The following is a 12513-nucleotide window of genomic DNA, read 5'->3' on the forward strand; positions in this document are numbered from 1 at the left end:
ATTCTATAAGCGGCATCACAAAATGTCTCACGAATACTCATACATGTTTATTACTATCATGGTTTACCGTCCTATATTATTACTGTAACATTCACATTCGTTGCGCAAGTGCCAGCACGTGTCCATTTCTGCGCTGCATTAACTTCACCCATGGTTGCTGTCTAAATTTGTTGCGGTACACAATTTCCTGAATGGCCTTAATCCACTGCAATTTCTCGTCTTTGTTTGCCGCACCAAAGTCGATGATCTCCCCATTGGCAAACCGAATTTTGAAAGCATTTTCCATCAACAAAATGTCACTGAAGTTCCTGTAGTTCGAGGATGACCTTTGGGCGTTGTCTTTGTCCACATAGATCACTTCAGTCACTTTGGCAAGGTTAATACTAGCCCGTGTCTTGTGGGTAAACTCCGAATGAGCAATCAACGACGTCCCCTTGAGCACAAACCACCTCTTCTTCCACGTCTCACAATCACCACCTTCCTGATGCATGTAACCTTCCAATTGAACCTTTCTCTCATGTCTCAAATCGTCCAATCTTTCATAAGCGAATTTGATACTAGATGGCAAAACTTCGTACGGTTCAGTTCTAGGCACAAAAAGCATTTTCACTTCCAACTGCCCGATTGTGTAGGGCTGTCTTTTGATCACTTGACCACCTTGTACTGAAGTGGCCCATTCGTTGAAGCATGTAATGTTGAAGTTACATGCTTTACCCAAAATTTGACCCTCATATTGTTCCAAGTCAACGTAACATCTAGCAAATGAGCCATCAGTGGCAAACTTGTTTTTCCAGTTATCTTCTGCTGTTTGCGGAACGAACTTGGTCGTTGTAATTATTTCCTTTGACCCAAGCATACGGCGGATTTTGTTTTTCGGCCTGACCACTTTCTTCTCCGAAACTTCAACTAAAGTGCCCTTGGGTTTGTCATAAGTTGCCTTCATTGTAACAATAAACTCCAAAGACTCACCTACTGTTAATTCGAACTCTTTGCCAATCATGACATTCGAAGAATCCAATTTATAGTTTGGGGTTTTGATGCAATGAATACCATTGTCCAAAATGATGTTGAATGCACCATTCCGATCCTTGATACCTGGTAAGTCAATGTTTTTAAAGCCAACAACTCTGAAGAAAAGCTTTCCTCTCTCAGAGGAGCCTGTTGAAGTGGCATGCGACTCAGTTTTAGAAACTTTCCTCGTATCTTTTACCTCCTCCATGATTGAGTGGCTCTCATCCATAACGTCATGGCTTGTGGTATTAGATGGCACAGAAAGGGTACTCAATGCATACAGATGAGCTTTGCTTTCGCGAGGCTTGTGGTTCATGAGGCTTTCAGTCTTGAGTTCCTGATTCTCTTTTTCAAGAACAATTCCTGTGACAGCATCTCCTTTTCTAATAATTTTCACTGGCGAATGAATCTTTATTGGGGATTTCTTTGAACCTGGTGCTTCAACTTTACGAGGAGTGGATGGGTTAACTTTGATAGGCTGGTTTTTGATCGGCCGCAAAGGCGAACGAGGAGGTGTGTGAATGTCTCCCAATGATTTTTCATCCTGGCCCGTCTTAACGAGGAAAGGGTTATTGCTTGCAAATTGAGTAGAGCCGTCGGGTTCCCGAGAAAGGTCAGCTTTTACAGATTGTCCCGATAAACTTATCAATTCTGGGTCCGGCTCAGGGAAAGGATCATTTTTGATTGGCTCCGTCTTCGGAACTTTAGGGGCCAGAACTAAGGTTGTTGTAATTCCCTTTGAGCTCAAGCGCTCATTGAAAAGCTGATCTTTCGACTCAACCGCCATAGGCTTCGTGAAAAGTTCATTAGCAACGTGTTGCATAGGTTGTCTCGTACTGAGATGAGACATGAGAGAATCGCAATGTATCGATGCAACCTGAGGAGTGTGATGAGCTGGAGATTGCGGTTCCTGGACGATTGATCTTTTCTTGTTTCCCATAAGTTTCAAATTCGAATACTCTTCTTGGTTCATCGCTTGTTTCATGTGCATGATACGTTTCACATCATCACGATCCATACTAGGCAAGGTTTTCATTCCGCTTGCTTTAATAGTCGGTTTAGTAAAAGAATCATCAAATATATCATTATATTTGTTTCTTGGAGATAAGATCGAGTTCGTACGTTTGATCTCAAATGGAGGAATGTAAAACTTAGACTTTTTCTTTGACTCACTTCCTGATACTGATGTGGCGTTTGTTGAAGCTGGCTTCAAGGATGCGTGGATTGAATGTCTTTTGTAAACAGGTGCCGCCGGTTCAGGTAATTTTGGGTCGTTAATGTCGGACAAAATGTTTTGACTGCTCCAACTCTTCCTTCTTCCAAGCTGACTTGGGGCTGTGGAAACGTTAACCTGGGCTCCAAGAAGACCTTTGAAGTGGCCCTCTAATCCTGAATCTTCTGAAATTTCAGGCAAAAATCCAGAAACATGCAAATCTTCGAAATCAGGGCTGACGATTCTTTTCGATACAAGGTTCACCTCCTTGAACTTTCTAGGATGTAATGAGGAAGGAATCTTAATCTTACTACTGTCCTGTGAGTTTAGTGGTCCATAACTCTGGATCGACAGTACCTTGTAAGACAGCTCAGACGGTTTAAGGTATGATTTCTTCTTCTGCTGTTGGGAATGCCAAATTGAGAGGAAATCACTCTTTTTGTTTTCAGCATCGTGCTCAGCGGATAGGGATTCCTCAAATGAATCGTAAATATTATCACCACTTCTATGGTAATGAGAAGGATGTTTGATATCGATTGGGGGAAGGATATTCGACGAATTGGCCAAAATACTGTTCTCTTCTTCCTCTGGAGCAGAGTCTCTCTTTATGGTGTCATTAAACTTCGGAGGAGCCAATGTTTTGCCCAAAAGTTCTTCCGAAGTATCTTCAAATACATCCGATGTACTCTCTCTCGAGAGGTCTTTTGCATCTGACTTGTGGTTTGCATGTACAGTCTCAAGTTTCACTCTCTGTTCGTAGCTTGAATCAGGAGAACCAATATTATCGCCACTGACTTCATTGCCTCCATATAAAGTAGGGGAGCTGCGGTCAGAGTCAGTTGGAGAGATTAGTTTCAAGTCACGGTTATCTCTGTATACAACCTCGACTGCCTTAGATTCGACTATTTGTAGAGACACATCATGAAGCTCGGAAGTAACCGAATGTGAATCTTCATTATTTTCCTTTGTTTTCTTCATGCTCCACAGTTGCTCATTTCCTTCGATCTTGACGTCGTGAATTTCTTTACTGTGAATGTTATCAGATGTTTCAATGGACAGTTGCAGTTCCGTTTTCGGTAACTGCATCTCTGATAAGTGATTATTTGTAGAGTTTTCTCCCGAGTAGTCAATTTTAGGAAAAGATTGATCTCTCTCGTCAAATTCACCTTTAGGTTCATGCTTTACGACAGGATCTTGTTGCAGTGAGGACACGAGATGAGCATCAGCCTTTGAGCCAGATGAATGAGAAAGAGGCCCTAGATCTGTGTCAGTTTCCTCCTGTTTAACCAGCACATCTTCAAGTGGATCCTCTGATTCACGCTTCACAAAAGAGTCTTCTGGTTCAGGCTTCAAAGTGTAATTTTCTGATTCCATCTTGACAACTTGTGTAAAGTGGTCAGAAGACTGTGGCGATAGCGAAAATTCGTGCATGCCAGATTCTTCTTTAATTGGCAATTGTTGATCATTATCACCTTCTTGGTTTTCCTCATTCTCTATATCTTCCTTCTCTTCGTTTTTGATGTTGTCTTCGTCCGCCACGTCCCGTTTTTCAACCAAATTTATTTGAGAGGCAGAGTTAAGAAGGTTTAGAATTGATTTCTCCGTCAGATTGTATGAATGGTCAAATGAGTCGTGGAACTTGTCGCCATCTGCCATGCGCTGAAAGGGAACTGGATTACCAAAAGTAAGCATATCAGAGCTGTCATCACTCAAATTTACCTTATCTGTCGAGGGAATTATCAGATCGGCCACGTTGTTCAGAAAGCCTTTTATACCGTCATTGAACACGATACCCTGAGATTGACTCCCAATAATGTTCGCTTCAAGATATCTATTGGAGTCCATTAGAGATTGAAGGGAGGATTGGGAGGATCCTGCTGATCTTAGCTGGTAGTTTTCTGTTTTGGACAATGCATTCAAAGGATTCTCGATGTTTTGATGTGTAGTTTCCAACTGAAACGACAAGTTGTGGATGTTGACATTTGTTTCCTCTTTCCGTGCATTTTCCAAACGCTCTAAGTGATCATCCATGTCATCCTGGGCTGCTCTGAAGTGACTATTATTTAGAAATATTCCTAATTTCTCGTTTAAAGAAAGATTGCTGTAATTTTTATGGTTTAAGCGATATTGGCTCAACTTTGAAACATCCACATCATTAGCATATGAATCTGAATCATCACCACCATTTTTTTGACTCTCTAAAAGACCAGTGATTGTGTCAGAAGAGTGAGGAGGAGGCGCCGGAGGAGAATGACTATTAGATTCCTCTTCGTTGAAGGTTAGCTGTCCAATATCCAGCCATGCGTGGGCAACGGGCGTTTTCTCCTCACTCAGAGTCTTGTGGCTTTCTGGATCGCTTCGAGGTGTGTAAAGATGAAGGACTTCCAAATCTTCGCCATTTTGGAACGCAACTTGTTTTTTGGGAGACCCGCTGGTGGAAGTATGAGTTTTCATTATGGATTTGCTTGGAGAAAGGGATTCTTTTGTCTCCTGTTTAGCTTCAGCGATAGAAATTTGCAGCGGCGATTTTTCTAAGTCACAGGAGCCAACTTGAACGTCATTGTCATTATCGCTAACATACGTGTCTGAGCTGGAGTTGTAATCGCGTCTAGAATCCGATTTTTCGTTGGGTTGCGATGGGAATTTGAGGGGCTTTATTGGGGATGCCATAGCCAGAAGGGAATCTGTAAAGCTTGTTGAAGCCGCTAATTCTCCCGAGTTTATTTCTTTGAGGAGCATATCCACGGAGTCTTTTGTCTTAGTATGGGAAGTGGATGACGGAACAAAAATGGTGCTGGACGTACCGTTTTCATGTTTAAAAATGTCTTCCAGGTCCATGTTGAGGAGAGGCTTATGGGACTCTTCTTCGTCATGAAAAGACATGGGGTTAGTGATGGATGATATAAAGCGTTTGTGTTTTGTTTGGGTTTCCAAAATGGGATAAATGATAAACACCGCATTGGGTTTTTATGGTCACGTGCACAGATTGTTGTTGTGATGGAGAGCTTTAGTGGGGAATGTCGTGAAATTTGTTAATGTCGACGGCTCCATAAATGTCAAGAGATACTTACATAGTGAAGAGCTTTTTTAATTACTGTGTAGCTATTTTGCTTTTTTGATTTTATTGCAGAAGCTTTTTTAAATCGTGATAGAAAGAAAATTTAGAAATGCAAAGTGGCATAATTTTGCAATAATGCGAAATACTTGTCTAATGTCTCAGTCGTGAAATACCCTAATGGTAAAGATGATACACACAAGAGAATATCCTAACCATGGAATTCCAATTGTAGGTATAGATATAGACACTTAGAGTAGATATAGACGCTGGACTTTTTCCAAAAATAACAGATTGACCCTTACGAGCCTACTACCGGATTAAAAATCATTGGACCCTTTTTCTGAAACTATACACGAATAGGTAAATGGTAACAATTTGTCTCCTCCAGAGGAGAACACCGTAACTTTTTATGACTCCGAACTTTTTGGCACCTTAGTGCTACGAGAAGAACAATTATGCCCAGAGCAAGGTCAACCATTGCCATCCTTTCAACTTTGGGTACTCTGGTTCGGGTCTCTCTTTCACATCATCGAACAACGTTTTCAAATCCACATCTTCCGGCTTAATGAGGAATGACTTCTTCACTATGCCCCAGAAAATGCCCAATACAATACCCAAGGGGATGATGAAATAGGCAGAGAAAAACGATGGAAAATAGAACTTTCCATGAATGAAGTTAGTGAATCCGCCTGTTAACAAAAGGAGGGTGGAAAAGAACAACGAGAACCAAGACGCATAGGTTGTACCTGGAAAAGAGTACGGCAAGTCCTCTCGAGTGTAGCCTTGAACTTTCATGGCTTTAGACATACGAATATGGTTCAAGGAAATGGTGATCCAGTTCACCAAAAGATGAGAAGACGTGATACTTTGAAACCACAGGAACACAGTTGAAGCTGCATGAGATGCTGACATGAAGGCCAAAGGAAGGAAGATAACAGATACTAGAAGAGCATAGTAGGGCATTCCCTTTCTATTCGTCTTCAAGAAGATTTTTGGCGCCTGTCCAATACTTGCCAAAGCAAACAAGGCTCTTGAAGATTGGAGCACTCCCAAGTTTGTTGCAGACAAAGCAGAAGTTAAAACAACGCCGTTAATGATATGAGGCAAAACCTTGATCCCTGCTCTCCTTATAGCAACAACAAAAGGAGAACCAGCAGCATTTCCTGTAGAAGAAGCAATAAGTGGGTCTTTGGACGACACAATCAATGTCAAAACAAAAATCGTAGACATGTACATGAGGAAACAACGAGCAAAAACACGCTTAGCTGCTCTGTGAATAGCTCTCCGAGGATATTCCACTTCACCTGCAAGCAAAGCAATCCCCTGGACACCACCATATGAGTAGACCACCGAGTTCAACGTTTTCCAGAAGGCAATGAAGCGGCCAGTGTCCGAATCGAAATACTTCCAATTGAAGGCGCCTTCCTTCCAATAGCGGAAACCTATTCTGTCTTGGCCGGGTACACCGCCCAAGTCAATGATCAAACCGATAAGAATAAGACCTAAGACCAACAAGATCTTGAGACAGCCGAAAAAAAACTCAATTTCGCCGTACCACCGAATTTTGTAGCAGTTGGTGGCTACAACAACTATACCAAAAACAGCCACCCATACTGCTGGGTTTAAGCTTGACCAGTAGGTCATAATCACCGCGACAGCAGATAACTCGCTAGGCATAATTGCAGCATAGATGTTAGTCCACCCGACTGCGAAACCAAAACTTTGAGAAATGAAATGGTTGGAGTGCTTGATGTAAGAAAAGGTCACAGGCATAAGACAAGCTGTTTCGGTGGCACACATCTGCGATGCCAAGACGACCAAACCAATGAAAAAGTAACAGAGCAAAACTCCCACGGGCCCAGCCGTGCTAAGAGAGCCTCCAGAAGAAAGGAAAAGACCCGTGCCGAAAACGCCCACCAAGGTAATCATACCTATATGGCGCGAGTTAAGTGTAGAAGCCAAGCGCTCTTCATAGCCAAATACCTTGTTTCTAACACTGAGAGACTCGATGTCAGAGACAGAAGTCACCTCCAAGGTCTGCTTTTCGTTTTTAATGGACATTGCAGCAGTTGAAGAAAAGTTGTCTACATTGGCTCTCGGCCGGTTAAATATTACAGAAATCTCTTATCTCGGCATATGGCATCGAACAGGCACAAGTGTGTAAGGTGTGGATGCGAAAGATAATGGGAAGGCGCCACAAGGTAATTTTCATTTAGGCGCACATTGCCATTTTCATGCATATCTGGATTCAAGAATCCCGACCCGAAGCATTTGGGTCCGCCTCAACTACTCTCCACTATCTGACCTAACAGTTGTTTGAGAACACAGCTCTAAACTTGTCTTTTTCACACTACACGGCTCTGCTTATCTGTTTACTTCTTAGCCCCTGAACGTATGTGGAATTACGTTGCAGAAAAATACCCAGTAGTGTATGGTGCACAGTTTCATTTAGATAACTGCTTCGCCAGTCCTAGGTATCACATCTGTAAGATTTCAAACAAATGAACTAGATTGGCTCATCTCACCCTCAACGAAGTCATGTACAATGTCATCTCACGAGGGATATGAAAAGTGTGGTTGGGGTAAAATGCCGTGGCTGACAACTTATGCAGAACTTATCAATTGTGTCTTGCAGGTGACATGCAGAACCTTATCTGACATGCCTTTAACTGTGGAAGAAGCTTTGCGAAGAATGGACAAATCAGAATAGAAGACTGCGTGACGTATCGATGCAAAATAGGCACGTTTACGGCATTTGAAAAATCCAAAGACTTTCAGGTGTGTCGAACCGGGGTTAGAGATATTTCGCAATTTCCGCCTGAATGCATAAATCATTCTTCTATTCAAATAGGAAATTTCACTGGTGGGGCTCATTAAAGCACCAACATACCTAATTGAGACAATGAGGGTTCTGGTCAGAAAGTTTCAAGGTTTGGCTATAGACTGATTTACGTTGTGTAAGACAAAAATTATTCAACATTTATATCAATGACTTTTTTACCTAAAACATTGCTTGTCTTGGACAGCTTCAGATTGTTATTTTAGGAAAACAAATGGTCTGTATGCCAGGGGCGTACAGCTGTGGCTCATTTTTTCAACTGGTCATGACTTGCCATTTGTGATTGCAGATACTGGTAGAACTCGCTAAATGTGTAATTGCACAAGGTTCAATCTTGAACTATCAACATACTCTAGCAAAATAGAACCATCTTAATGGAGAGAAGAGACTGGTTCATCTACTTGATATTGTTCACATGAATGAATTTCAAGCAAAGGAGAGAAAGCAAAGGATTTCATATATTATTTACTAAATGTCGAGAAACAGGCCCTGTAGATGACCACGTCCCGTGAAAAGAGGAGAGATAGATCCAGCAACTTCAAACAAAAGACAATAATAACAACAAAAAAGCAGAAAAGCTACCCTAAGCAGTCAAGTAAGTTTGAGGATGTATTATCTTGTCTTTCCTGTTACAAATCAGCAATTTATGAGGTTCAATGCTTTCCACAAAACTCTTTATGAATACGAGTTAAAAACTCGAATCCTTGGAAGGTCTTCTGGTGATATCGGTGTTGGAACTGTCCCCTTGCTTTGCCCTATTCAACAAATGCCTTTTAACAGAGCAGAAGCTTCTCTTCAAATACTGCTAAACATGAAGTCTGTTTGATTCAGTTCTCAAAATGTAATGCTCAAATGATGTCTTCGACAATTCATTTCTGTCCATATGTCTACATTCTCCAAGGGAGAAGATGCTGAATTAACCACATATTGTGAGCATAAAAAATTACATTCTCCGAACAGAGTACTGTTACTGCCTCTACCCATATGGATAGACCAGATGATATACACCAAACGAATCAAAGAAGCGACATTGAACTACAACGCTTTTACTCTATTGTTCTACACCCTCGTTGTGTCTTAGGCAGCAGCGGAGCTGCTCATATCTGCATTTCAACCACATGAAGCGATGACTCTTTACCTCTCCATTTGACGAGCTCCACCCACTCACCAACCAAATAGTTTGACAGCCGAGAGATTGAGAAGGTTTTTACTGAGTATTGATGAAAGTTTTTCTCAAAACGCAATCAAAAAAAAAACAAAAAAAACCCACATTCCAGTGGAATCAGCCTACTTTAAAGTCGATGTCATTATGTGCTGAAAGCTTCCTGAATTCTTCCAAAACCCACTTATTGATCGTAATGTCTATTATTCTGTGTTTTGAGTAATGCTCGGAGTCTATTGAATCGGGATGATAGGCTCAAACAAAGAGCCTTGGCACTGTAAACCTATTCTCAGAAAGGGAGGCTCACATTTGATAATTACTGTTATTGTGGTAGATTTTATGGCCAGTAGGCAAATGTGTTACAATACCGTGGCTACAAGTGACGAAAAGACAGTAGCACATGTAACATGAACTGAAGGCGAATATTGCCATGTTGACGAATTAAAAAAGAAACCAGCCAGACTATCGCTCATGCATAGCCTTGAGATTTTCGCGCTCTTACTGTTTTTAGAAGGAGTTCTTAATCCCAATAAGTGATTCGTAGTAAAACCAGTAAACAATTGAAGCGAGAGCACGTGTTGTCGTGAATAGGTGAAAGCTTTTCAATTTTTCCAGAAACAGAAAAAAAGTTGTCAAATAAAAGGTTTGTAGTTGAAAATAGTGTAATGATACCACACCTCATTCGATTTTCCGCGTTTTGAATCACAACTTTCATCTTTCACCATACTGGTGCATTTTGGTTATGAAAAAAGTGCAGGCTATGATGTATGCCTGAAGTTACTTCAGAAAGTTTTCCCGAGAGAAGCTAGAAGACAATAGGATCCCATCAGTAGGCACCCGCACCACGATCATCACGAAAAAAATAATGCCTACAAAATACTGGCAGATCTCTACAAAGTGCACTAAGAAAGCTAAAAAGACCATCTGCAACAATCGCTTTGGGAACTGGAAAATTCTGCATCCCCTGGCGGTCCTTCCGACACGAGAAAAATAGGTCAAGAGCCATCCGACACACAAACACTCATAATCGACAAAAAAAAAAAATCAAAAACACACACTCATAATCATCATATGGCAATCTCCCAATGTACCACCGTAATATTCACGGTTTCTGTAGACGATTAATCTTCGCACTGCGCAGAAAAACAGCGTGGATTCGTACAAGGGAAAAATAAATACCAATAATGTGCCCATCGGTCCAGAACCTTGTCCACCCAGATATGACATGCGAGATCTCCTAACAAAGATGCGCGAGCGCTGCAACCCGACCCTTGTGCATAACAGCGCAAACATTCCAGCTTCTATGTGCACAACAACAATAACACTGACACCGGGCCAAGATCGAGGCATACTGCGAAGAGACAGAACGGGGCGGGCCTAAAGAGCCGGAGTTAACGGGCCCGCGTGTTCCGCTCCTAATCAAAACATAGACAGTAGCTTTGCATGGCCCCACTTAAGGCAGACCCTGCAGCCGAAGGCACTGCCCCAAGCTCCTTTAGGCGACGCGTAGCCGTATACAGGGACAGCGATCGCGTTCAGGCATGAAAACGGCACGCGCCGCAGGTTTAGGCGCGCCACCTGCGTCTGTTTACCTTTCGGCACATAGACACATACGTGCCGGCTTGCCAGACGGTCTTTTGCGGTGGTCTTTTTACCTTCTGGTGTGCCATCTTTTCTTTTCTCAGCCTTTCTTGCACAGCCTTCCACTCTTTTCCTCTTTTTCTCTCTCTCACTTCACTCGCTGCCAATGTTGATCAAGCCTTTTCTTGTCGCTGTGCTCGCCAAGCTTGTCTTGGCAGACTCGTCTTCACAAAAATGCTCGTTCTCCACAACTGTCACTGATGCTTCTGGTGTCCAGGCTTTGAACGCCTGTCCTACCTTGGATGGCACTATCGAGATCTCCGGTGACGGGATCGATGCCAACTTGGACTTGAGCTCTGTCGGTACCATCAAAGGAGATCTTGACATTTTCAACTCATCGTCCGTTGCCGCCATTAACTTGGCTGGTTTGTCCAACATCACCGGATCCTTGTCGCTCGATGCATTGACACAATTGCACAACGTCGACTTCAGCAAATTGTCGCTGGCCAAACAATTGCTGTTCGTTTCTTTGCCATCGTTGGCTCTTTTGAACTTGAACTCTGGCTTAGCCAATGTCTCGTCGCTTACATTGTCCGACACGGCTTTGTCCAGCATTGACAACTTGCTTGCTTTCAAAGAAATCGATCTTTTGAACGTCAACAATAATAAGAACATCACTTCCATCGATTTGCTGAGCTTGCACACTGTTTCCGACTCGTTGGTTTTGTCTTTCAACAGTGACAATGCAACCGTTAAGTTGGACAGCTTGGTATGGGCTGCGAACTTGACCATCCAGGATGTTGGTGAAATCTCTATTGCCAATTTGCAATCTGTCAACAGCTCGTTCCTTTTGGCGTACAACAGCTTTGACTCTGCCGACTTCGACAGTTTGACTTCCGTTGGCTCGTCGTTGCTGGTTTATGCCAACGACAACTTGGAAAGTTTGTCTTTCAACAACTTGACCGAAATCAACGGCGAGTTCCGTATGTTGAACAACTCCTTGTTGGAGGAAATCCACCTTGACAACTTGGAGACTGTTTCGGGAGCCGTTTCCATGTCCGGTGACTTTGGTAACTTTTCCTTGCCAAAATTGAAGGAAGTTGATGGTGACTTCTCCATTACATCCACATCCGAGGATTTCTCCTGTGATGCTTTCGACAAGTTGCACTCGAACAAGAAGATCAAGGGCCACAACTACAACTGTTCTCACCCAAAGAGCTTGCTGTCTTCCTCGGCAGAGTCCTCGGCTACTGGAGGTAGCAAGAACTCGAGCTCCTCGTCTTCTTCATCTTCATCTTCAAAGTCTTCTTCATCCTCTTCCTCCTCATCCTCCTCCAAGAAGTCCGGTGCTTCATACTTGGCTCCAGGTATGATTCTTTCTTCTCTTGTGGGTGCAGGCATGGCTCTTTTGATCTAGGTCCTGAATTGGTTTGGTTTTATATCTCGAGAGTCACTATACTCTCCTCATTTGAATACACATTTTGAATTATGGATTAACAAAGCGTAATTTTTTCCAGCTGTAGGGCCCTATTTTACTTAGTTCGATTACAAGTACTTAACGGTAACAAGTACATTATGCTGTTATATTCAACATTGCTTTGATTCTCTTTTGAAAGAATCGACAGATATCCCACCTCATGCCTACTCGT

At 42.4% G+C, this 12513-nt stretch overlaps 3 protein-coding genes across 3 annotated transcripts; 1 reads left to right on the top strand and 2 right to left on the bottom strand. All coding sequences in view use genetic code 12, as the record gives it.

Annotated features, from left to right (window-relative positions):
* Positions 1–91: 91 nt before the first annotated feature.
* INT1 (Int1p) lies at positions 92–5107 on the bottom strand (the record flags this gene model as incomplete). The annotated part of the gene is made up of 1 exon (XM_002618394.2): positions 92–5107. One exon carries the CDS (start codon positions 5105–5107, stop codon positions 92–94), a length of 5016 nt encoding a protein of 1671 aa, XP_002618440.2.
* Positions 5108–5735: 628 nt separating this feature from the next.
* Positions 5736–7343, bottom strand: FOB63_001494 (Amino acid permease family protein; the record flags this gene model as incomplete). Its single annotated transcript, XM_002618393.2, has 1 exon — positions 5736–7343. One exon carries the CDS (start codon positions 7341–7343, stop codon positions 5736–5738), a length of 1608 nt encoding a protein of 535 aa, XP_002618439.1.
* A 3687-nt stretch (positions 7344–11030) lies between these two features.
* On the top strand, positions 11031–12281 carry ECM331 (Ecm331p; the record flags this gene model as incomplete). The annotated part of the gene is made up of 1 exon (XM_002618392.2): positions 11031–12281. The coding sequence occupies one exon, from the start codon at positions 11031–11033 to the stop codon at positions 12279–12281; it is 1251 nt and encodes a 416-aa protein (XP_002618438.1).
* Between the last annotated feature and the right edge of the window lie 232 nt (positions 12282–12513).

This window comes from Clavispora lusitaniae (assembly GCF_014636115.1).
Source record: "Clavispora lusitaniae strain FDAARGOS_655 chromosome Unknown tig00000038_pilon, whole genome shotgun sequence".
Lineage (NCBI taxonomy): Eukaryota > Fungi > Ascomycota > Pichiomycetes > Serinales > Metschnikowiaceae > Clavispora > Clavispora lusitaniae.